This window comes from Symphalangus syndactylus, chromosome 13 (assembly GCF_028878055.3).
Source record: "Symphalangus syndactylus isolate Jambi chromosome 13, NHGRI_mSymSyn1-v2.1_pri, whole genome shotgun sequence".
NCBI lineage: Eukaryota > Metazoa > Chordata > Mammalia > Primates > Hylobatidae > Symphalangus > Symphalangus syndactylus.
The window spans coordinates 105,112,163-105,137,922 of NC_072435.2; the positions used below are offsets into that span (position 1 = coordinate 105,112,163).

Genomic DNA, 25,760 nt, shown 5'->3' on the forward strand with positions numbered 1-25,760 from the left:
AGGCACTCCGGGCTCGCGCGCTCTGATTGGCTGGCCTGAAGGACAGCGCCTCCTCCCCTTGAGGCACGGGCGCTCTGGGCTGCCGGAGTTGGGGAGCTGTTCCGGCTCCGGCGCGGAGGGGCGGCGGCCGGGGAGGCGGCGGCGGCAGGTGAGAGGCCGGGGTCGCGGGGCCGGGTGGCGCGAGGTCCTAGACCCAGGACGACCCTGAGCCAGGCGTCTAGCTTCTGTGTCTCAGTTTCCTCAGCTCTGAGAGTCTTGCCCCGAGGGGTTGGCGACCTCAATCCGACAGTCGTGATTTTGAGCTTGACAAGCAAGGGGATTCCCTGCTCTGAGCCTCAGTTTTTCTAAGAAATGGGGATCACGATAGTACTTAGCTCATAATACACTTGAATCTTAGCGTAAGGTAATCTACGTAAAGCCTTAAGCGGAGGGCAATTTTGCGTTATTTATAAAAGTGTAAATTGCACACACCTATAGACCCTGCAAGCTCCTTTCTAGGACTCTGTCCTGCAGAAATACTCATTTAAGTGTGCAAAACGAGGCGTACTGGGTGTTTTCTGCAGCCTTCTTTATAAAATTGTGACACATTGGAAACAGCCTAAGTGTCCAGCAAAGAGTTCTTTCTGCTCCATGATTTCATGTAAATTTCTACCTTTAATAGTAGTAGTTGTAAAAGCTGAAACGAAGAACAGAGCCAGTAATAAATAGCTCTCAGTAATTGAATGATTAGTAGGTGCCAGACACTGCTAAGTGTTTCCCTTGCGTTAATTTAACCTTCCTAACATCCACTGAGGTAGGTACGGTTGTTTTCTCTCCATGTAACGTGTGGGGAAACCGAGGTTCATAGCCGTTTAAGTGAGTTAACCAAGATGACATCACTGGGGAGTGGAGGAGCTGGCATTTGAACCCAGATCTGTTGGATGTGTCCAGTTGATCCTGCATTGCCTTTCTGGCACATAGCAAGTGCTGGAGGGTTACCTGTTTTGTTATTATGATGGGCTTGAACTAGGTGTTCTAAGATCTCTTTCTGCTGGTTCTGACACCTAGAGATCTTTGCTCTTCTCACTGGCTTTCCCTTTTAGGATTCCCAGGAGCCATGTTGTCAGAAGTCCTACTGGTGTCTGCTCCGGGGAAAGTCATCCTTCATGGAGAACATGCCGTGGTACATGGCAAGGTACAAAGCGGTTAGAGCCTTTAAGGATTGGGTACCCCTTCTCCCTGATGCTAATTTCATAAGAAGGTAAAAGGACACCCTGAGGCACAGCTTGGGAGCAGATCAGAGAGATCAGTTTCTCCCCTGCCAGGCAAGGAAAAGATTTCTTATGCCCACTGAAGGGATTCTTGGGCCTCGCTCGGTATGATAGCAAAAAGATGATATATAAAGCCCTGTGAGTGGAATGAGTTCACCTAGGAGTGAGCTTTGATGCAGAAGGAAAGAGGCTCCAGCTCCGGGGCACTAAGACATTTAGAAGTTGGAAGGATGATCTAGCAAAGGAGTTGGAAATATCCATTATCTCGTTTTACCCTTACAACTACCCCCAAGGCATACCCTTTTATTATCCTATTTTACAAATGTGCAAACTGAGGCTTAGGAGAGAAGTGGTAACCTGATCCAAGTCCTATATACTTTGGTAGAGCTTAGTGTGAACCTAAGTCTGTCTGAAACCACCCCTGCTGAACTCTGCTATTTTTTTTTTTTTTCCTGAGACAGAGTCTTGCTCTGTCACTGGAGTGCAGTCTTGCAATCATGGCTCACTGCAGCCTCCAACCTCAGCCTCTCAAGTAGCTGGGACCACAGGTGTGCACCACCATGCCCCACTAATTTTTTTCTTTTATTTTTCTGTGGTGACGTGGTCTGACACCACGCTGGTCTCGAACTCCTGGGCTCAAGTGATCTTCTTGCCTTGGCCTCCCAAAGTGCTGGGATTATAGACATGAGCCACCACACCTGGCTTCTCACTGCTATTCTTTATGTTCTTATATTTCTCATTGAAACCATGGTGATTATTGGGAAATGATTCCTTGGTGTTGAGAACCTCTGAAATTTTGCAGGCAGAGGGAAAGTGGATGTTAATTTTTAGCTGATTGATGGTGGCTGTGCCCAGGCTTAGTGGGAGAGCATGCCAAGGTTGATTGGCAGTGTCTGGCAAGGGCACGGCTAGGGGTGGCCTCTGTGCTTATGTTTGCTCTCTTCTTAGCATGTGGGTCCTGGCCCCTTTGCCACCCACCCTCAGGCTTATTGCTTTTGTCTTTTATTCTATAGGTAGCACTGGCTGTAGCCTTGAACTTGAGAACATTCCTCCGGCTTCAACCCCACAGCAATGGGAAAGTGGACCTCAGCTTACCCAACATTGGTATCAAGCGGGCCTGGGATGTGGCCAGGCTTCAGTCACTGGACACAAGCTTTCTGGGTGAGGGCAAGGAGGAGAAACCAGGTGTGGTAAGAGCCTACAGAGAGGGCAGCTGGCCAGGTATTCTGGGCTGTCCCCAAGGGAGCCAGGGGCCAGCTATTTCCAGGGTGTTTTCTACCCTGACCTCATAACATTAGCTTCACTCCTTTTATCTTTTTTTTTTTTTTTTTAATTTATAAGTGTAAAACAATGCATTGGATCTCTGGGGGCTGTTGTGGACAGATCATCAAGGCCTATTGTTGAGTGAAAAAAATGCAGAACAGCAAACATATGTATTTAAGTATAAATATGTGTATAAATGATAGAAAAGGTCTCGGGGGCATAGACATCAGATTGGCAGTGGTGATTAGTTCTCCTGGGAGAGACCTAGGACCAGAGAGTAGACAAAGTGACACATGTTTTAAATGAGGAGAATATATTGGCATTTTGTATAATTAAAAATTGATAAAAGTAGGCCAGGCACAGTGGCTCATGCCTGTAATTCCAGCACTTTGGGAGGCCAAGGTGGGCGGATCACCTGAGGTCAGGAGTTTGAGACCAGCCTGGCCAACATGTCGAAACCTTGTCTCTACTAAAAATACAAAAATTAGCTGGGTGTGGTGGCACACACCTGTAATCTCAGCTACTCAGGAGGCTGAGGTAGGAGAATCGCTTGAACCTGGGAGGCAGAGGTTGCAGTGAGCCGAGATTGTGCCATTGCACTCCAGCCTGGGGGACAGAGCAACACTCCATCTCAAAAAAAAAAAAAAATTTTTAATATAAGTACAAGTTACCTATGCTTATTATTGGAAAATATAGTCAATACTGGGACATTGTAATTTTAAAAATCACCTATTATTTCCCTTCTCCTTTCCCCGACCCCAGTAATGACTCCAAGCATTTAGGCATTAATCCTTCTGGGTGATTTTCTGTAGATTGATAGAAAGATTGATAGAGACAGGGAGATATCTTGGTTTTTTAACCAAAATTGGGTCAGGCCATATAAACCATTCAGAAGTACCGATTTTTTCTTTGCGTGTCAGGTGTGTGTGCTGATTTTTGACAGCACTGTGAAGATTTCATCCACTCATAAACAGGCCAGCTTTTTCCATCAGTGGAGTCCCCTGCACCTGCCCCAGAGCTGACGTGTGTTTTCTCTGTTGTCAGTTTACTGTCTGCTCCCTGGGCTGAAGCCTTGTTCTTTGGAACAGTGTTTCTCAGCCAGAGTGGGGTAAATGAGAATCTTCTTGGGTTTTTTCCTTAGACTGCACCTGAACCCTTGACACCTGCTTCCCATTCCCCATGAGACACCACAGTCACTCCCATATGCCGTATGGGGATGGAGGAAGAGTTGAAAATTCTCATTTCACTTGTTGAGATGGGGTCTTGCTGTGTTGCCCAGTCTGGTCTGGAACTCCTGGCCTCAAGCAGTTTTCCACTTTCCCACCTTGGGCTCCCAAAGTGCTGGGGTTTCAGGTGAGATCCACTGTGCCCGGCCAAAATCCTCATTTTAGAGCAGCCCTTTTTAACCTCATATCTTGGAATCACCCAGGAGTTTTTTGTGATGGTGGTGGTTGTTTTTGTTTTAACCAATACGGATGGATGGGCTCCTGGCTCTGCCCCTCTCTTATTGGGAGTTGGTAGTGGTGGTAGGAGTTTTTGAAAGGGGTTCCTTGGGTGATTCTGGGGACACCTCAGTTAAAAGCTACTCCTTTGGAGCGTGCATCTGAAAACAACCAGCCAGATCACATGGAACTTGCTTTCCAAGGTGAATAGGGCCGCCCAGCCAGACCAGAAATGTCTCCTGAGAACCAGCTGCAACTTGTGTATGTCAGTAGCTTGGGGTGGAAGCAGCCAGGTGTGGGGGAACATGTCTCAGACCACTCCAACTACCTCAGTGAACCTGGGGCAGGTCACTTCATCCTCTGGGCCTCGGAGCAGAGACATGTTTCCTGACTGAGGGCTGCCATGAGGATCTGACGACACTGGAGGCAGGCACTAGGGGTGCGACACAGAGTGCATTATGCAGGGAAGGGCTTGTTAGTTTTGGAGCGCTGGGAGACATACCATCTTCTAGGTTGCAAAGATCTACCATCTTTCTTTCAGTGTCCTTTTGCTCCCTCCTGATAGTAATAAACATTGAACTTTTTTTTTTTTTTTTAAGAGGCAGGGTCTTACTATGTCGCCCAGGCTGGTCTCAAATTCCTGGGCTCAAGTGTTCTTCTGCCTCAGCCTCCCGAGTAGCTGGGAATATAGGCACATACCACTGCACCCTGCTACTACAGTGAACACTTATTGGGTACTTATGTGTGCCAGGCACTAAGTGTGTTCACATATGTTAGCACTCTTAGAATTCGCCAGCATTCCCTGGAAGTAGGTGGTGGTATTCATCCCCATTGTACAGATTTGAAAATTAAAGTTCAGAGGTCAAGTGGCTCAGGTTACACTTGTTGGTAACACTGAAAGGATTCAGACCCAGGTTTCTCCTAGCCCCAAAGTCCCGGCTCTTAACAGCTGTTCCATCTCAATTACAAAGCTCTGAAATACCTGAGTTCTCAATGATGTCATGACTTGGCCATTTGAGTATATCATTAATCCATTCAACATATATTTACCCAGTACTTAACTGGTGCCCAAAGTTTCCTAACACACACACACCCAATTCCATTTCCCAGTCCCTTGAGAATGACCCGAGGCTCAGCGAGTGATTTGTGAAGGTGAGCTGGCCAGAAAGGCTCTGCCTTCTCAGTGTCTCAGAGGAAAGTGGCCCAGGTTCCTGTACATCCCTGGGAACAACCTGCCTCACCCTCCCCTTCTGCCCAGGTACCGCCTCGCATTTACACTGTCCTATTCCTCACGATTATCTTTTGGAGGAGGGAAATATTTTGGGGGGTTAACTTAATACTCTTTTGATTTTGGTTTTATACAATGGAAGGTGAAACCTAGGCCCTTGTGTGATTGAGCCAACATTCTCTGTGTGTGTCTGTGTGTGTTTGTTTTAAGACTACAATTTTTTTTTTTTTTTTTTGAGACAGAGTCTCACTCAGTTATGCAGCCTGGAGTGCAGTGGTGCGAGCACAGCTCACGGTTTCCTCAACCTCTTGGGCTCAGGCGATCCTCCTGCCTCAGCCTTCCGAGTAGCTAGGACCACAGGTGTGCGCCACCATGCCTGGCTAGTTTTTGTACTTTCTGTAGAGTTGGGGTTTCGCCATGTTACCTAGGCTGGTCTCAAACTCCTAGGCTCAAGTGATCTGCCCACCTCAGCCCCCCAAAGTACTGAGATTACAGGCATGAGCGCCTGCACCCAGCCTTAAAACTACTGTTAATTAGCACTTACTACATGCCAGGTGCTGTGCTAAAGAGTTTACACCCCTTATTTAACTTATTTAACTTTACTTTCAATGACAACCATATGAAGAGGCACTGTTGTTATCCCTGTTTTACCAAGACGGGAAACAGGTTCAGGGAGGTTGAGTCACATGGCCAGTAAATGGCACAGTTGGGACTCAAACCTAAGTCTGCCTAAAGCCAATGAACAGACTTGAGTGTGGGGTTCAGACCATAAATTCATGTCCATCCATGTTCCGATTCCAGTGACTAGTCGGTTTTCTGTATTCTGTTGTTTATAAAGCACCAAAGTCCCTCTCACCCACTTGTGTTTGCTTGTTTGCCCGTGGAACAGAACAAGGTGATGTCACAACACCCACCCCAGAGCAAGTGGAGAAGCTAAAGGAGGTTGCAGGCTTGCCTGACGACTGTGCTGTCACCAAGCGCCTGGCTGTGCTGGCCTTTCTTTACTTATACCTGTCCATCTGCCGGAAGCAGAGGTGTGTGCGTGGTCTGGGGAAGGAGTCCAGATTCAGCCTCCCATGGAGAAAAAGGAAGGGTTTCTGTCATTGCTGCTGGAGAATGCACATGCTCTCTTCTAGAGCGGCAGCCATTGTTTGTCCTCACCATGTGCCAGGCACCCTGCCAGACACGGTATATATGGCATGCCAGTTTTTTGAGACAGGGTCTCTCTGTCACCCAGGCTGGAACGCAGTGGTACGATCTCAGCTGACTCCAGCCTCGACCTCCCAGGCTTAAGTGATCCTTCTGCCTCAGCCTCCCAAGTAGCTGGGACTACAGGTGCGCACCACCACGCCTGGCTAATTTTTAAATTTTTATAGAGATGGGGTCTCACTGTGTTGCCCAGGCTGGTCTCAAACTCCTGGGCTCATGTGATCCAACTGCCTTGGCCTCTGAAAGTGCTGGGATTAGAGGCATGAGTGACTGCACCCAGCCCCAGCCTCTCTGTTGTTGTTGTTGTTTTTTTTTTGTTTTTTTTTTGTTTTTTGTCCAGAACCCAAAGGGAAAACCTCAAGGGGCAGCCCTTCCCTTGAGCAGCAGATGCTGGTTCAGTCAGGCTCTATGCTGAGGACACATTTGGAAACGGCCTGATACTTGCTGTCCGAAGCAGAATTTCAACACAAGAGAGGCATGTCCCCTTAAGTGGGTGAGGGGCATTCCAGAATCTTCCAGGCTGGATGGGGTGGGTATGTGGAATTTGAAGACGCACATTATTACAATTTTTATATTTGGGAAATGGGAAAAGCTCTTCGTGGAAATTACCAAACACGAAGTTTGACAGTTCTCACTTGGGGGAAATACATGTAAGATGTAACGATTCGGACCTTTCTGGTGATCAAAAGCAGACCCCGTGTTACACATGGTTGGGGAGCACCATCTGGTGGGAGAGGCCCCAGGGAACACACAATCCTAGTGTGCGGTGGTGAGGCAGTGGTGGAGGGAGGGAGGGCAGGCAGGGGGTCCTAGAAAGGGAGCCAGGAGGGTCTTTGTGGGTAGCTACGGAAAGTATCACAGTGGAAGCGACATTTGATAAGGCCTTGAAAGATGGGTAGGGATTTCTCTGGGGGATAAGGAGGTGCAAGGCTATTGCAGGCAGAGGGGCCAGCCTGTGCTCAGAGCAGGCCCACAGAAAAGCCTAGCATGTGGGCACAGGAAGGAGGTGGGAGAAGGGTTGACGGCTTGCCAGGTGCTTCTGGGAAGGGCTCTGGTTGGATGACCCAGGGATTTAAATGAACCTGGTACCTGTTTTCTAGTTGTCCGATTCAGCATGAGTTCCTGATGTTCAATAGGGATACATTTGGGGTCAGGAATTCTCCCCCAATTGAGAAAACTGGACCAGATGCTTGGAGTCAGGCCTGGGCCCGGCCCCTGGTTCAGTGCTGGCACCCCACTGCCCTGCGGGAGAGTCACGTTTTGCGCCCTGGTGTGTTTCAGGGCCCTGCCGAGCCTGGATATCGTAGTGTGGTCGGAGCTGCCCCCTGGGGCGGGCTTGGGCTCCAGCGCCGCCTACTCGGTGAGTCTGGCAGCAGCCCTCCTGACTGTGTGCGAGGAGATCCCAAACCCGCTGAAGGACGGAGATTGCGTCAACAGGTAACCGTGGTCCTTACCTGGCCAGTGTCCCTCCCGCACGGCAGGATGGGGGCGTGGCTTCTCTGAGACCTCACCACCTCCCTGTGAGGTGAGAGGTGTCATAGTGGCCATATTTAAGATGAGGAAGCTGAGCCCCGAGAGGTCAAATGGCTGGCCCAGGGCCACACGGCTAGTGCTGACAGAGTGGGATTTGAACTCAGAGTCTGAGCTTTTCTCTCCTGCTCTCCACCACCTCTGCTCACCCCCGTCTTGGCTCTGTTGGGTTCAAGCGCCCATGGTATGGTAGAAAGAGCTGGAGTCCAGATCTAGAGGGCAGCGGGTTAGATGAACCCTCCCACCTCTGCATGGACTCAGGCTAGGACAGTGTCCTCCTCTGTATGGTAATGATAGTGCCCTAGGGGTGATCGTCCAGTTTTACCACACGGCTGTGAAAGAAACTACAGTGTGCTGAGAAATCCACATTAGGGGGTGTGCCCATTAGACTAGGGCATCTCTCCTCCTACAGGGCCGTCTCCATGGAGGGCATGTCACCTCTCTGCCTTCCTACTGACCACGTGAGTCAGTGAGGCCTGTCCAGACAGGCTTGACCACAGACCATTTCTATCATTAGGAGAATGCTCCTTGAGAAACCACCCAGTGCGCAGAGGTTATGCAGTTTGTCCCAGGACCAGGAGTTGTGGATGAGGCCCCCAAATGCAGAGCTGTGTCCTCTTCCTGGGCTTGTTTTTTGTTTTGTTTTGTTTTGTTTTGTTTTCTCAGCTTAGTTTTTTTGTTTGTTTGTTTTTTGAGACGGAGTCTCGCTCTGTCACCCAGGCTGGAGTGCAGTGGTGTGATCTTGGCTCACTGCAACCTCTGCCTCCAGGTTCAAGTGATTCTCCACGGGCCAACGGACTGGCCCTGTCTTTCAAAAGGTGGAGGGTGACTGTGTGTGTGCGCCTGCACGTGTGTGTGTTCTTATGCTGCTTCTAACCATTTCTCCCACCTTCCCCTGAAGGCCAGTCATTCCTTCTCAGAACCCTTAGGGAGAGTAGACCTCCCACCCCACCCCACCCATCATGTGTTTCTGAGTCGGAAAGGACTGGAGCCCAGTCTCCTTTGAAGACTCAAATCTGAGCCCCCTAAAAAACAAACTGTGTAGAGCAGGAGGAAGACTCACATTTGTTGAGAGGGCCAGGCCCTGGGCTAGGTCAGCTGCCTGAGTTACCTTCCCCCACCTCCATCACTCACTTCTTCCCAGGCACACTGCCACCTTTTGGTCCCTGGGAAAGGCCAGCCAGCTCTGGTGTGGTTCCAGTGCTGCACAGGTGGTGTGTCTGGAATGCACCCCTCACACACAGCTTGCCTAGCTGGCTCCCCTTGTCCTTCAAGCACCACCAACCCCCACCAGCGCCCAGCAATTCAGCCCATAGTGCTCTTACAGAAACACCTGCTTTGAAGTCACATATCGCAGTGTCATGGATTTGTTTGTATTTGAATACTGATTGCTTACTGACCTTCACTTTCTCCATTAGACTCTAAGCTCCAAGAAGTCAGGGACCTTGTCTGTTTTGCTTCCTACTAGGAGCTTAGTCACAGGCACATAGCAGTTGCTCAATAAATGCTGAATGAATAAGTGAGTGTATCTTGTTGGCACCATTAAGTTAGTAGCTAAGAGCTTGGGCTCCAAGTCAGCAGATGTGGTCCTGACCCACCAGTGAGTAGCACTGTGATCTCCAGGATGCTGTTTGACCCATCCAAGCCTCAGTTTCCATTTCTATAAGAAACAGGATAATTATTGTACCTTCCCTGTAGGGCACAATTGGGAGGATTATGGACCATTTCTCAATGGTCCATTTGAGAAAGCATTTAGCACAATGTTTGGCACATGCTAAATCAATAGTATGTTAACTGATGTTAACTCATTATTAATCATAGTCTCACAGCTACCATGTGAGTTGCCAAGTCCGTAAAAATCCTTATTTGGCAGATGAAGAAAGAGACTTAAAGCAGGTAATTGACTTGCTCAGGGCTCCATAGCAAGTAAGTGATTGAACCAGGCCCCCAGGCACTGTGACCCCAGACAGCGTATTTTGAGGGGAGCACATCCTATCTCCTGGGCATTACACAAAGCACTTGTGTGTTTTTTCCATCTCAATATCCTCAGTGAGATAGACACTATTATCCCTGTTTTATGGATGAGAAAACTGAGGGTTTGAGATGAAGCAGTTGCTCACAGATGCCCAGTGAGTCAGTGGTAGGATGGGCTCCAAAAAGGGCTCACTGGCTGGGCATGGTGGCTCACGCCTGTAATCCCAGCACTTTGGGAGGCTGAGGTGGGCAGATTGCTTCAGGTCAGGAGTTCGAGACCAGCCTGGCCAACAGAGCAAAAACCCATCTCTACTAAAAATACAAACATTAGCCAGGCGTGGTGGCAGGTGCCTGTAATCCCAGCTACTCAGGAGGCTGAGGCAGGAGAATCACTTGAACCCAGGAGACAGTGAGCTGAGATTGCACCACTGCACTCCAGCCTGGGCGACAGAGTGAGACTCTGTCTCAAAAAAAAAGAAAAAAGAGGCAAAGTAGGACCACGGGAGTCCAAAGCCCAGGCTGTTTTGACTGCACCAGGTGGGCTTCAGAGGGAAGGGCGCACACTTGGCACACTCCGTAGCTGGAGAGGTTCAGAGTGGACTTGTTCTTTCTGAGCTCAAGGGCCCAAGCTCTTATGCGCCTTGGCCTCCCCAGCACAGCCCCAGGCGACCCCTCCCCAGCCCCACTCCTCACTGCCACAGTAAAGATGAACATCTGTGTCTTCAGGTGGACCAAGGAGGATTTGGAGCTAATTAACAAGTGGGCCTTCCAAGGGGAGAGAATGATTCACGGGAACCCCTCCGGAGTGGACAATGCTGTCAGCACCTGGGGTAGGTGCGGCCTCGGGTTTATTTTATTTTTGTTATTTTAAAAATTCTTATTACAATGGTTAGGTGCCCAAGAGTCTGTGCTGGTTTGGGAGGAATCAAATCAACGGATTCTGGAAAAAATAGCATTTTCCTATTTTGGGGGGAATGGGGAGAAGTCTTGGGGCCCTGCCTCACACCCCCTGAATCAGAATCTCTGGGGGTGGGACTGGGGCCTGGGAAGCTGCAGCTTCCACGAGCTCCCCAAGGGAGCTGTAGGTTCAGGATGCAGAGCCGTTGCCATGGAGTTTGCACACCACACCACCCAGGTGGCCTCCCCTCTGGCAAGGACTCTTGCTTACAGGGCCCAGATGCTGTGTCCCGGGCCTCACCTTCACCATGTGGCCTGTCGGGGGAAGCTGGACAGTCTGGAGGGAGGGGGACCCAAGAATCCAAGGCCTGGCGAAAGCTTCCTGGTGGGGCTTCGGGGACCTTTTGCCCTCCTGCACCTTTTGTAACTGAAGCTGGGCTGACTCATTACTTAGCCTCTTTCCTGAATGGGGCAAAATGAACCCAACCCAAGGTTCAGCCTCTCTCCCAAGTGCACAGATGTGTTAGCTTTTCCCACAGCTCTGACCCGCTGGTTTTTCTCTTTAGGAGGAGCCCTCCGATACCATCAAGGGAAGATTTCATCCTTAAAGAGGTAACCTGGGGGTGGAGCAGCACATTCAGCCATGGCTGCATCGATGTGTGCAAGGGGCATAGCTCTGCACCTTTGGGAAGTACCATAGGAGGCAGGTGTCCCTGGCTCTTCATCCCCCAGTGTGGCCCTCACAGTCCACTAGCTGCAAGGAAGCAGGGGTGGTGGGGAAGACCGGGTCTTTCCTTCTCCCCTTCAGCTCTTAAATTGCAGAGAGATCAGAAAGGGAAAGTCATGCATGGCTGTGCCCGTAGACCCTTTGCTGCTCATTCATTCATTCCTGTATTTGCTTAGTAAACAAGAATCCATTACTTCCTGTGTTCCCGATGATGCTGCACTGGGGCGTAGGAATGGAGAGATGAAGCTTGGGTACAGTTTCCAAGGGCTCTCAGTCTGCTTGGAGGGGTGGGACCAGACACACACATAAAAGCCACCACCGGACAATGTGAGAGTCACCATGATGGAGGCACACAGGGCAGAGGCAGGATGGAAGCCGGAGGGAGGCTTGGGAGGGGCTTAGAGCAGAAGTGACATTTGGAGACTCTCAGCCTGTTTTATGTTTCTGTGTCCCTCCCACTGGAATCATTGGAATCACAAACGTGCACGTGCGATTTCAGCATCCTCTGTTCTGTTTGCACCCACGGCGGAATTGTCGGGTGCCTAGAATGAAACACATGGCAGAGGGGAGCCAGGTGCCTTTTTGGCTGTTCCCTAAGCCCTTGATCAAGTTGTGGGGTGGTGTTTGTCCCAAGGCACTTTGCCACTTCCATGGGCCTTTTCGCATCAGTAAGGGTCCTGGGGCTCTCTCTTCTTTACTCAGGGCGGTCTTCATGGATGAGTGGCAGGTCCTGGCCTACAGCCCCCGCCAGCTGGGCCACTCCATTAGTGGCTCAATAACCTAGCCTGCCACAGCGCCACACCTGGGCCCCCGGCTAGTTCTCTGGGATCTTTCTGTTCCAGCTCAGCCACGCCTCCCTTTCCAAGGCTGTACGTCAGGGTTGTCAGCGTTGGCACTATTGAGATTTGGGACTGGGTTATTCTTTGTGGTGGGGCTGCCCTGTGCATTGTAGCCATCCCCAGCCCCTACCCACTAGATGCCAGTAGCACCCTCGGCATGGCAATCAAAAACATCTCCAGACATTGCTCAGTGTCCCCTGGAAGGCAGAATCACTCTTGCCACCGACCTCTGCACTCCGCAGAAGCCAGTAGGAGTGTGGAACAGCTTCCTCGGGTTGCTCCAGCAGTCGTTGCCAGGAGAGCCTCGGGCGCCCAGGTGGAAGCTGGTCTGCCACTGCCCCGGATCCATGTGGAACCAGAGCTAGATCATGTGGAAGAGTCTCAAATGCCCGGGCCCCGGCCTGTCTTCAGGAGCCCACGGTCTGATGGGGAAGGCGGTCACTGTAATCGTAAGAGAGAGGACACCTGAAGGGTTGTGAAGCTGCTGTGGGTGACAGTGACAGGTGTCATAGATCTGGCTGCGAGCCTGGGGAATCATTCATGGAAGTGGTGACATTTCATTCCTTCAATGTCTCCTGAGAGCCACTCGTGGCCTAAGCACTGGACTAGGCCCTGGAGCTAGAAAACTGATGAAGATCTGGGCTAGGCACTGAGAGTACAGTCTACTGGGGACATCAGGAGGTGAATGAGGAGGCTTTCCAAGGGGGGCAGGCAGGCGAACGGCCAGGGGACTGGCCAGGCGTTGCTGGTGTGCTGGGTGGAGGCACTGGGTCCGCAGGCCTAGGTTTGAGTCCAGCTCTCCCACCTGCCAGCTGGTGCCCTCGGGTGAGTCACTTCTCCCAGACCTCCAGCTCCTCGTTTACTTAAGGGGATCTTGAACACACAATCAGAAGCAGTGGCTTTGAAGTGCTTACCTGTTTGCTGGCCGAGTTCATTCATCCTTTCCACAAGTATCATTAAGCACCTACTGTGTGCTGAGCACCGGGGCCTCTGCAGGGAACAAAACAAAGCCCCGCCTCCGTGAAACTCATACTTTGTTGGGAGAGGAGAAAAAAATCAGTTGTCTGTGAGAGCGTATCAGGCAGTCTTAAGCACCTTTAGGAAACAAGGCAGGGTCAGAGGCTACAAAGGGAAGGAGGGGGCCGATTGGATGCGGGGTCAGGGGCTGCTGATGAAGGAACATTGAGCAGAAACCTGAATGAGTCATGCCGCTATGGGGCAGGGCTGGTCCCGGCAGAGGAAGCACGGTGCAAAGGTCCTGAGATGAGCACACTGCCTGGCGTGTCACACAGTAGCTGGGAGGTCAGGGTGGCTGAGTGGAGTGAGCAGCCTGGGGAGGGAGGAGAGAAGAAGAGGCTGGGGCAGTGGCCAAGCCCGGATCACAGGAGCGCTTACCAGGCTTACCCCCTGTGTGGTGGCCGCTGGATGGGTATGAGCCCTGGATCTGGTGAGGCTGGTGACAGGCCTGTCGGCAGAGGACTTATCTAAGAAAGATGAAGATACAACACCGAAACTCCTCCCACCTGGCTGGATGGGAGCATGGAGCAAACCAACCTTTGCTGCCTGCTGTGGGGTGCCACAGGAGCAGATGGCGGCTTCACGGAGAAGCTGGGGGCCGGACTCCACGTTAATCCCATGGATGGCTTAAGGAGCTTCCCCCCACCAACCATGCGTGGTGCCTCTCTGTAAAGAAAAAATGCATTGTTTGTGAAGTGGATCAAGATGTGGCCTCCCAGAACGCTGCCCTTTTGAGGAATGGCTTGTCTTAGAAGGGAAGAGAAAAACCAAATAGAATGTTCATCTTTTGTAAAGTTTAAAAAAAAAAAAAGCCAGCCTCCAAGGCTGAGAATCGATATTAATTTCATGGGCTTATGGGCAGTGAGATAAAGCAGGTTTCTGGCAGCCCTTTCCAGCCCTATTGGATTTTACAATCTTGAACTGTGAAGAGAGCGAATAAAGGTATCAAGGGCTCTGCCCGTCTCCAGCTGTCTCGGGCCAGAGCTCATCCAAATCCCCCACCCTCCATCCCGGCCTGTCACCCTCTGAAAGGCAGGTTGGATGGCAAGAAATGTCGGCTTGAGCCCTCGAAGATGGCTCACTACAAGGACAGTTGGGATTGTGGCTTTAGGAGGGATTTATGCAGCTCCTCCGGGGCAGGTGAGGACCACAGGGTCATGCTAGAGAGTCAGCTCAGCGTGGCTGCCTGGGACACGTCTGTGTGCCAGGGGGCAGCCAAGGGGATGACTGACTCTAACCACATCTGGTTTTAGACCAGGGCTGCTCGTCTGGGCACCATCAAGGTAGGGCAAGAGTGGGCTCAGCATGCTGGGGACCATCCTTCTCTGCAACCCTGCCCTCCCCGCATTTACCGAGCCCGTGCGTGGCGCTGCCCGCACCAGCTAGCCTGGGCATCTTCCGTCTGTGTGATCCATCTCAGGGCCTGTTGGCTTGGTCTTTCTAAAACTCCAGCTTCGTGGGGGTGACCCACACAAGTGAACCTTCGCCCCCCCTTGTACTCTGCCATAGCCACTTTGAATTTCTCACTGGATGACTGTGCCGGGTTCCGCCACCTCCAGGCTCACACAGGCTGCTCCGACTGCCAGAAATCCTCACCCTTCTAGCTTTGCTTGGTGGCTTCTTACCCTTCCTCAGTTCTCAGTGTCCACGTCATGCCAGGAAAACCTTCTCAGACCTTCTCCCCTATCCTCTCTCTGGCCCCAGCCCCAAGGCTAAGCTGTGCCTAGCATGTTGTAGGTCCCAGTTGAAGTTGAATGAATAAATGAGTGAAAAGCCAAGGGAGAATGGCCACCCAACCGGGGCCTGGGATGGAGGCGCAGCTGTGGCCATCAGCAGGAGCCCCATGCTCCCCCAATCCAGTGTCACCTCTTGTGCCTCCCTTCTTCCTCCATATCAGGGTGGGGCGGCTTCCCGGACTGCTCCCAGTCCTGACCCAGCTCCTCCGTCTTGAGTTCAGTGTGGACCTGCCTCCTCTTCACCCTGCAGGCCACCAGCTCTCCAGATCCTGCTGACCAACACCAAAGTCCCTCGCAATACCAGGGCCCTCGTGGCTGGCGTCAGAAACAGGCTGCTCAAGGTGACTCTTGTTCCTTTCTTGGGCAGGTTTCAGGAAGGCCAGGACACAATTACATCTGGATTTTCGAGGTCTCCCTCTGGCTGATGGGTTATAGGGAGTGTGGTGGGTGTTGGAGGCCCTTAGGGAGGTGGTTTTGGCAGAAAAGAAGGTACCGTCCGTGCCCGTAGCCTGGCCAGGAAAATGATAGTGGTCGGACTCGTTAGACACACTGACTTTGCAGCTGGGAAGGCAAAAAAACAGGCTCAGAAGAGAGGCGGTTTCCCCAGAGGATGGGCACGGGCTGTGTGAACACCTCCTCCCTCCACCCCACTGCTGGGGCATCTGTCCTGCATCTGCCTGCCCCCAGACCTCACCAGCCATTCCTTCTTTTTTTCTCCAGTTCCCAGAGATCGTGGCTCCCCTCCTGACCTCAATAGATGCCATCTCCCTGGAGTGTGAGCGCGTGCTGGGAGAGATGGGGGAAGCCCCAGCCCTGGAGCAGTACCTCGTGCTGGAAGTAAGAGCCTGTCTGCAGGAACCGGGGTTACTGAGTCCACACCACTGTCCAAGGCAGTGGCTCTGCAATCTGGCTGTGCTCAGAATCCCCTAGAAGCCAGCACATAGAGGCCAGGATCTGCCTCTGGCCTATTGTCTCAGAAGCCCCTGGCCTGGGCCCAGGTCTCTGTGTGCCATATAAGCGTATCTTATTTTCAGGCCTCTTCCCGGGTGATTCTGAGTAATTGGGAGAGTGCAGGGGAGGCCAGGGCCTGGCTCGTGCTAAGTGCAATGGAACAGGTTTGGGGTCACTTCTAAGGAGCTCCAGCCCACATAGGTAGATGGGGATCTGGCTGATGCAGAGTGCTCTGTTGGTGCAGGGGTGACTTCTTAGTCCCTCTCTTGCTATTGCTAAGTTCATGGGTGCATTCAACGACTACTTGTCAACTACCTGCTTTGGGTCAGACAGATCCTAACATTGTTTTTTCATCATCGTAACCCCATCCACTGCCATTTGCATAATTCTAGTGTAGAGGTTGTGATCTCGTACTTTGGGTGTGATCAGGCCTGTGTGTGAATCCCAGCTCCACTTCTGCTGGACGTGTGGCCTCGCTAGAGTGTCTTAAGAATGCTCAGATTAGACGGGCACAGTTGCTCACCTGTAGTATTAGCACTTTGGGAGGCCAAGGCAAGTGGATTGCTTGAGCCCAGGAGTTCGAGACCAGGCTGGGCAATGTGGTGAAACTCTGTTTCTACAAAAAATACAAAAGTTAGACAGACGTGGTGGTACGTGCCAGTAGTCCCAGCTACTCAAGAGGTTGAGGCAGGAGGATCACTTGAGCCCAGGAGGTCAAGTTTGTAGCCTGGGCAACAGAGTGAGACCTTGTCTCACAAAAAAAAGAATGCTTGGAGTCTCATGGGTGACATGCAAGCACAATGTCTGGTGTGCCATGAGCTTAGGGAACCAAAGAGCCCAGGCTCCCCCTGGACACAGTCCACCTAGCCTGGTGAATGTGGGCTGTTAGCCATCTGGCTGCCCTTGCCGAATGAGAGGATCGGGTGGCCCCTAGCTGCCGTGGCTGTGCAGCAGCCGTCAGTGAAGGTACAGGAAGAGGACCCCTTCGAGGGGCGTGCGGTCTCCATGTCACCACAGTCCCTCCCCCGGCCCTGCACTCTGTAGTCATTGCCTGGTGCCTCCCGGTCCCCCTGTGGGCATTTGAGTCTGTAGCCCCTGTGCTGAGTGGAAGCTGCCACTAAAGCAAGCCTTTTACAAATGATTCTTTTCACTTGATCTTCACACCCACCTCCCTGTAAAGTAGGTGTCTTATCCCTATTTTACAGATGTAAAAACTGAGGCCTGAAGAGGGACTTCCCCCAAGGTTATCCAGCTAGTGAGTGGCCAAGCCAGGGGTCCAGCCGACGGACTGATCTGCCCCTTTATTCAACAGATCTGTCATGAGCACCTACTGTGTGCCAGGGCAGAGCCTCCATTGAATTCCTGTGTTTCTGCCCTCATTCCCTCAGTCTTTGTCTTCCTAGCTCTCGATTCCTTCCACGTAGAAAGGAGGGAACACAGTCCCCCCGAGTAGGAAATTAATAATGATAGAATACTGCCTAAAATACACCCTGTCGAGCCCCTGGAGAATGCCACAGAACAGCACGTTGATTCTACATTGTGTGTATTTTTGGCTGTGGCAGCCGCTGAAATGCGCAACTCGGCTCCTGGACAGCTTTGCACTCAAACCAGCGAACTGTTCTCCTGTGTCACAACCTGTCATCTGATCCTTGACAGATTTTGGATCAGAATGTGACAGGTGTCTGGAACCTGCCTTGGCAACGTGACACCTGGTGCTCAGGCGCAGAGAGCGGCCCCCAAAAGTCTTCTCTCACATCCAGCCCATCAGGCTTGTGAGAGGCACCCAGAGCTGCCACCAGGCCATCATGCCTGTCTGCTCATTTGTCAAAAATGGTGAGCTTGGCGCAGAGCGAGGTATGAGGCAGGCTGTCGGGGAGGGCCACCCCAACCCTGCCGGACCGGCCGTCCCCATGCGGGAGAGCCAGGTGGGCCTCCGCAGAGATGCCTCAGTGATGGCAACTCCTGGTATACAGGCAATCCAGGTGCCCCGGAACAGAGCTTCACACAGAAGTGAGGAATGCCGGGGTGCTCTCAGAGGCAGGGTAGACAGGAGCTTTATGTCAGGCAGACCCACCTTCCAGTGCCAGCTTGGTACCTACTAGCTCAGTGATCGTGGGCAAGTCACTTCTCTGAGCCTCTGTTTCCCCTTTTGTACAGTGGGGATGATGGTAACGTACCCATAAAAATACTAATACCACATATCTCATGCCAGGCATTGAACAGAAAACTCACCTTGTTTCATCTCAGGGCAAAGAAGCAGATTTTTTTTTTTTTTTTTTTTTGAGACAGAGTCATCTTGCTCTGTCACCCAGGCTGGAGTGCAGTGGCACAATCTTGGCTCATTGCATCCTCCACCTCCCAGGTTCAAATGATCCTCGTGCTGCAGCCTCCTGAGTAGCTGGGATTACAGGCGTGCGCCAACATACGTGGCTGATTTTTGTATATTTAGTAGAGACAGGGTTTCGCCATGTTGGCCAGGCTGGTCTCAAACTCCTGACCTCAAGTGATCCACCCGCCTCGACCTCCCAAAGTGCTGGGATTAAAGGCGTGAGCCACCGCACCCTGCTGAGGCAGATACTCTTATGACCCTGGTTTACAAGCAGGAGACAGACCCAGTGCAGAAGACCTTGCCCAAGGACACACGACTAAAAAGGGGCAGAGCCGAGACTCCAACACAGGTCTACTTGACTCCAAATCCCGTGGTTTTTACTTCCTGATGGCTGGGACCGTGGCTGGGCGCCCATTCTTAGAGCCCCAGCATGTTGTGGGTGTTTGGTAAATGAAATCTAACTACTGGGTGCCTGGGCAGTGGAAGCTGTGAGTTTTATTTTTTCATCCACATGCATCTTGTTGGATCCTTAAAGAGCAGGAAGTTTATCCTGCATAATAACTGAAGAAACCTAGACAAACAGCTGTTTCCCTGCTTATGGCCTTGCTGGAGTTATACCTAGTTCTTATTCTGAAACCAGTCCCCAAGGCAGCTGTAGGGAGGCATATTATTTGAAACTTTTTCTCTTGCAAATGGCAGAAATCCATTTCAACCAGACTTTTGTAGAAAGGGAATGTATTGGCTCTCAACTGAGAAGACCAGAGGTAAATGGCTTCAGGTATAGCTCGATCCAGGGGCTGAAACAATGTGTCGGGAATCTGTCCATCTGCCACGTAATCTCTGACCATGTGGCAAGATAGGTCATCTTGGCGACTTGTGTCTGAAGTTAATTATTTTAGCACCTCTAGTGGGAAGGGGCAGAGGAAACCCTGGGAGGGCCGTGATTGACCCAGCTTGGGCCACATGCCCATCCCTGATCAGTCACCAGTGCCAGAGGCTTCTGTGACCAGACCTAGGATATGTGCTCACTGCTATGGTGAAGGTATGCTCAGCTCTACCCAAGCTCTATGAGAAACGCTGCAGAGCAGAAGGATTCTTTTACAAGTGGAGAGGGCCAGGGTGCCAGGTAGGCAAAGCCGTTGGCTGTCTCCAGCCAACAACTGTCAGATGGACAAGGCAGGCTCAGGGGTGGGCATAGGACCTTGGCCTCAGGCAGGCCAAGTGGCAACAGATGGAACCTTCTCCCCTAGGAGCTCATTGACATGAACCAGCACCATCTGAATGCCCTCGGCGTGGGCCACGCCTCTCTGGACCAGCTCTGCCAGGTGACCAGGGCCCACGGACTTCACAGCAAGCTGACTGGCGCAGGCGGTGGCGGCTGTGGCATCACACTCCTCAAGCCAGGTATCCCGGGGGTAGGTGGGCCAGGCTGCCAGCCTGGGCTCCTAAGAGGGGTCCACCTGGAGAATTCCCTTGAAAGAAAAAAGAGACCTGGAAACAGGTCTCAGCTCTGCTCTGTGGCCTTGGGCAAGTTAATTAGCCTCTCTGGGTCTTTGCTTCCTCATTGGTAAAATAAGGGTGAGAGTATCTAGCTTGCAAGATCATTGCCCAGATGCAAGCAGGAAAGTGCACCTAGAGAGCCTGGTGCAAGGCTGGGCTGTGGCTGGGGCTCCTGTCATCGGGGCTGTCCCCACAAGCTTGGGAAGTAACCAGGGCATTGTCACTCTCCACATCTGCCTCATCTTGCCCCACTTGTACCCCTTGACGTGGTCAGGATGGGGTTGATCTTGCTACAGAACGAAAGGGTTTCCTTCCCGTTGGTCTGGGGAAAGAGCAAGACTGAGTAATGGGCTTGGCTTAGGAAGCCCCCTGCGCTGGTGCCTGGGGGCCTGGCAAGGGGCTTCCGCTAGTGTTTAACCACCTGACACCTAACTCTCCCTCAGGCTCCCTCCTGGCCTACAGTAGGCACTAACCATTCCCACCTGCCTCCATTTCCCTCTGTGCTCCTTGTCCCCTCCTTCCCTCCTTTCTCTTTCCGTCTTTATCTCCTCCTCTCTGTTCTTCATCCTTCCTTTCCCCTCTGCTTTCCACTAAGCCCCCTTAAGGCTCCAGGCATCCCCTCACCCTCCGTGATGGCTCCCAGGCCTCAGGAGATGGCCACATCCTCACTCCAGCCGACCCCAACTGTTGGTTCCTAGTTCAGAGCCCGTGACAATGGTGGGACTTGATATTTCTGGAGTGTGTCCGCTGTGCCAGGTGTTGTGCCAGGCACTTTACCTGCATTATTTCCTTTAAGCGTCCCTAAGTTCTGCACGGGGAGGCATCATTAGCCCCATTCCCAGATGAGGAGACTGAGACTGAGAGGGCAAGTCACTTGTCTGAGGCCACACGGCCAGTACAAGGCAAGGCCGAGTCCTGTGACTTGAGAGCCCATGTTTTTAACTCTTGCTCCTTAAACCCCTGGGGGTGCAAGGCTGGGCATTCCAGTGCACAGAGGGGCTGCAGGTAACCCTAGGCCTGTTGGCTCAGGTGGGTCACAGCCAGGAAGGCACAGCAGGAAGGCCCGGGCTTTTGCCTTGAATATGATGAGCTTCTCCCATGGAGCAGAGAGTTGTCAAGGGTGACCTGCCTTCCCTCCCCGCAGGGCTGGAGCAGCCAGAAGTGGAGGCCACGAAGCAGGCCCTGACCAGCTGTGGCTTTGACTGCTTGGAAACCAGCATCGGTGCCCCTGGCGTCTCCATCCACTCAGCCACCTCCCTGGACAGCCGAGTCCAGCAAGCCCTGGGTGGCCTCTGAGAGGAGCCCACAACACTGCAGCCCCACCCAGATGCCCCTTTCTGGATTATTCAGGGGGCTGCAGTTCGACTCTGTGCTGGCCAGCGGGCACCTAGCTCCTGACACTGCTGGAGAGGCCCCAGCCGCTTGGCGATGCCGGCCGAGCTCTGCAGTCCCAGCGGTGGGACCTAGGGAGGCATGGTCTGCGCTCTGCATCTTCTGGAGCCAGCCGAGCAGGAGGCCCAGGAGGGTCCTCTGAGACTCCAGACCTGAGACGAGAAGGGCTGCTTCCCCGAAGCTCCCACAGCCCCATCTGCTTCGGGCCCCCGCCTTGGCCTGTGTTCTCCCTGGCCGCCTGGGTCCGATGCTCAGATGCTAGGGCCTGGTTCCTGGAGAAGTGTGCCTTCTCTCTCCCTCTGCAGGGACCTCCCCCTGTCTCTCAGGGCCAGGCCTCTCCCTCCTCCTCCAGGAAGCCTTCCCCTACCCCTTGTCCTCCCTCCCTCCCAGAGCACCTGCTGTCTGGGTGGCTCACTCAGCACTTGGTGTGGCTTTCCCTTCTACCTAGCGGATGGGGCTCCCCCAGCGGCTGTCCCGGAGGCGGTGGGCCTGGTTAAATAAGGCCGGGTCCATGTGCAGTTTCTTCCAATCTGTACCTGAGAGGTTTGTGGAAAAGATGGGAATAAAAAGATTTTGTGTCAACAGTAGAGACTCCAGGCCACCAGCACCTTCCTCTGTCCCTGTCCCCTCTCCAGCTGTTTCCTCCATGGAGCTCTTCAGCAATGGGGGGAAATAAGGGTTTGGGGTCACTTTGTTGTGTGTCTTGGGGATGAGGTGGCTTTTCCCAGATGGCCCTTGCTGGAGAGGGACTGGGACATGGCTCTCAGTCCATCAGCACAACTCCAGGCTGCTGCTGCGGAGGGAGAAGTTGAGCTTCCTAGCTCCAGAATCACAAGCACCCACGAGAGCACAGACCTGTGTAAGACAGGAAAGCAGAACCTGCCATCGCTCCTGGGGCGCGCCTTCCTTTCTGAAATGAACTGGCTGGATAGAGAAAACAGACTCAAATGTTCTAGCCCGGGTGCCTGGCACTCCCCACCCCCACCCCCCACTGGCCCTATTTGAACTTTATATTGCAGTCAGCTTGGTGCTTTCCGAAATGCCAGTAGCCATCAGGAAACCCTTGTAGTTGGTGCCTTGCCAGCCAGAACCTCTGGGACCCACGGACCTGCAAAGAGGCCGAGTGGAAAGGTGGGGGCCCGCGCAGGGATTTCAGGATGAGGTGAAAGCGATTCAGTGTGCGTCTGCCCTTGGCCACTAGGGGGCAGCTGGCGGCTTTCCCTGCTGTTTTCTTCACGGGGAGGGTGAGAGGAGCAGGAGCCGAGCTCCACCCCCACGCCAGCCTTGGGCCTGGCCTGGGGTCACTGCTGGGAACGTGAGAGTGAAGGGAGGACGACTACCCCAGCTTAACTTGTAGAAATGGCCCCAGATCACTGATGGCTGTTCCCTGCCCCTTCCCTTCAAAACACAACGCATAAAGCAGTAATATTAATACTGAATGCTCACTGTGGGCTAGGCGTGTTTACGCATCACCCCTTCTCATCTCTGCCCCGACCTCAGTGTCGTTGCTAGTCTCATCCCCGCTTTACAGATCAGGAAACCTAAGTTCAGAGAGATCAAGTAACTGGTACAAGGCCACACAGCTCATCAGCATCTGAGGCCGGATTCAAATTGACTCCAGAGCCTGCTCTTAGCCCCTTCCTGTGTCTGCTGTGTGCGGCTCTGTGTGCAGGCTCACTGCGATTTTTTAGCCTTCTGTACTCAGGCTCGTTTTTCTGGATTCGCATGTACTTGACCGGGGTGGGGCTCGGGCCTGCATGTTTTCCTCCCCACGCGATTTGAATGAACAACCAGGCCAGAGGCTGCTATGCCCTCAGTGATGGCGCTGGCTGACAGCCTCCAGCCTTTAGGAGGTGGACCTGGGAGCCTCCCCAGGCTTCCATAGATGTCCGTGGCAGCAGTGAGATGGGTGCAGGGGACAGAGGCTGAGACCCCCCAGAGCCTGTCTGCCCCTTGAGGCCCTCTCTCTCTCATTCCCTGGGGACAGGATGTCACTCCCGGGGCAGGGGCCAGCTCAACACTCTTGCTCCAGTGAAGCGGCTGCCGGTGTGCTTTGGCCAGAGCAGCCTTTCAACCCAGCCACCACTGTGGCCACCGTGTGGGCCTGGTGTCACACTCCTGGCTACCTTGCAGACAGTTGGCACTTGCGGCTGTCACCCCTTCTCATTGCCTATTGCAGTGGTTCTCGCTCTCAGAGCTGCACCTCGGAATCACCTGGGGAGCTTCTAAAAGACCCACGAATTCCTGACCCCACCCCAGATATTCTGAGTTAATCTGTCTCAGCAGTATCTTTTTAGAAAGATAGCTTTTAAAAGCTCCCAGCTGATTCTAAAGTGTGACCAAGCATCGCGTGGTGCTGCACACCTGTAGTCTCAGCTACTCAGGACGCTGAGGCAGGAGGATCGCCTGAGCCTGCAGGAGTTGGAGGCTGCAGTGAGCTATGATGGTGCCACCGCACTCCAGCCTGGGTGACAGAGTGAGACCCCGTCTCAAAACTAATATTTTTAAAAAATAATAAAATGCAGCCAGGGCTGAAGATACCGAACAAGATGACCCCAAGGTCATCTCTGCACGCCATTGTGGTGGTTGAGCACTTCAGCCCTGCCCACCCCCTGGCCTTGTGACTTTGGGCAAGACAGCTTACCTCTGGAGGCCACAGCTTCGTCATCGGGAAAGTGGGATTCACTAATACCCACCTTATGGAGGTTTCATGGGGATCAATGAGAAAATATACAGAAGGCCCTTGACACAGTGCGTGGCACATGGTAAGTGCTCAATAAATACTCATTATTATAACTGTGTTATGCTGAAAGATAAGGGTGTCTCCCAGAGCCCCAAAACTTCAGAATGGTGCACAGAGCTGGCTCAAGGCCCCCTGCCCAGATGGTCCAAAGCCCCTAGGTTGAGACCCCTTGGGTCGCAGTTGGAGAAACACCTAATGCCCACCAGCTTTCCCAACCTCCCTGCTTCCTCTGCAGAGGCAGTCACGTAGCACCGACGCCCTCTTTGCGAGGGGAACAGCAGCGCCTTTCAAGTCATAAGCTGGAGCCACTCTCAGCCTCTGCAGCCTGAAGTTCTCAGAGAATTTCCCTGGTTCTGGCAAGCATCTCACTTTGGGAGGCAGGCAGGAAATATTGTGGTTCCTTTCAGACAGAGTAGCTGCTATGGTTGCACTGATGTCGTTTCTGTCAGTGAGGAGTCCTTTCACTTATTTTTAGACAGTCTCACTCTGTTGCCCAGGCTGGAGTGCAGTGGTGCCATCTTGGCTCGCTGCAACCTCTGCCTCCCAGGTTCAAGTGATTCTCCCACCTCAGCCTCCCAAGTAGCTGGGATTACAGGCGTGTGCCACCACGCCTGGCTAACTTTTGTATTTTTAGTAGAGACAGGGTTTCCGCCACATTGGCCAGGCTGGTCTCTAACTCCTGACCTCAAATGATCTGCCCACCTCGGCCTCCCAAAGTGGTGGGATTACAGGCGTGAGCCACCACACCCGGCCTCGTGAGGAGTCTTTCCTCACCAAGAAGGTTTCTGTGGCCTGCTGGCAGCCAGTCGTGTTGGTGGCTGGCTCCAGGTCAGCAAGGGTTGGGGGTGGGGGGTGGGGGGGGGCGGCCCTGCCCTTCGCTTGTGCTTGGCCCAGCCAGCTCCTTTCCCCTCCACGGCTGTTTTCCTCCTTGTTTCCTCAGCTAGCGCCCTTTGGAAGATGCCTGGCTCAGGGGCCTGCACCTCGCAGGTGCTTCCTTCCCCAGCCCTTCCTGGTTTCCAGCTAATTTTGGGCAAGTTCTTTGGCTGTCTCTTAGCACCTACTGTCTTTAGGAAGGGGCAGAGAGCTAGATTTGAGGCCAGGCGCCCTGGTTCCAGAGTCTGAGCTCTTTAGTTCTCAAATTATAATATTTTTACTATTACAAAACAGTGTATATACACTGTAGAAAGATAATACAGATTAGCAAAAATCACATCAAAGCACTGTGTTTTTACCATACAGAGATTACCCCCATGAACAGCTGCCACCTTTCCCTGTGTGTGTGTGTGTGTGTGTGTGTGTGTGTGTCTGTGTGTTCATGCTGTTCGATAAAGTGAGATCATACTGTACATGCTATTTTGTTACCTACCGTTTTGGTTTCCAGTCACCTTTCTCTGTCAATATGTTTCATCTCTAATGCCCAGGCTATAGTCACATTTCCTCCAATTGGGCCAGGTGTCCGGCACCCTGTCTAATACCACACACCTGGCTGTTACAGCCCTGGCTTCTCTTTTAATCTAGCACAGCAGCCCTGCACACACACACACATTCACACACACAAACACACATTCACACCTTTTTTTCCTCCATGATATGACTTGCTCAAGAGACCCAGCCAGTCATTCTGCAGAATGCCGTGTCTTCTACACTGGTCATTCAGAATCCAGCCCCTCCACATGGCTTTGGGAGGTCTTGAACCCTTTACGGAGCACCTACTATGTGCCCAGCATAGTGCT

The 25,760-nt window shown here is 52.5% G+C and overlaps 1 protein-coding gene across 13 annotated transcripts; it reads left to right on the forward strand.

The window, feature by feature from the left end:
* The first annotated feature begins 51 nt into the window (after window positions 1-51).
* Window positions 52-21,868, forward strand: MVK (mevalonate kinase). Of its 13 annotated transcripts, none has more exons than XM_063614508.1 (12): window positions 52-148; window positions 1,083-1,174; window positions 2,264-2,435; window positions 6,073-6,217; window positions 7,674-7,829; window positions 10,623-10,726; window positions 11,360-11,405; window positions 11,697-11,771; window positions 15,363-15,453; window positions 15,833-15,949; window positions 19,643-19,796; window positions 21,037-21,868. In XM_063614508.1, the coding sequence occupies exons 2-12, from the start codon at window positions 1,097-1,099 to the stop codon at window positions 21,186-21,188; spliced, it is 1,290 nt and encodes a 429-aa protein (XP_063470578.1). In that variant the 5' UTR covers window positions 52-148; window positions 1,083-1,096; the 3' UTR covers window positions 21,189-21,868. The 13 variants fall into 13 exon arrangements, with proteins under 13 accessions (XP_063470578.1, XP_055092660.1, XP_063470577.1 ...); XM_055236682.2 differs by having other exon boundaries at window positions 71-148; window positions 2,264-2,411; XM_055236685.2 differs by lacking the exon at window positions 11,697-11,771 and having other exon boundaries at window positions 2,264-2,411.
* The last annotated feature ends 3,892 nt before the right edge of the window (window positions 21,869-25,760 follow it).

Bases quoted from the DNA above. Each gene is read 5' to 3' on its own strand.
- MVK (XM_063614508.1), top strand. From the start codon at position 1,097: ATGTTGTCAGAAGTCCTACTGGTGTCTGCTCCGGGGAAAGTCATCCTT. The intron at 15,454-15,832 runs GTGACTCTTGTT...TTTTTTCTCCAG, and splicing joins TCAGAAACAGGCTGCTCAAG to TTCCCAGAGATCGTGGCTCC. The intron at 19,797-21,036 runs GTATCCCGGGGG...CCCTCCCCGCAG, and splicing joins CATCACACTCCTCAAGCCAG to GGCTGGAGCAGCCAGAAGTG.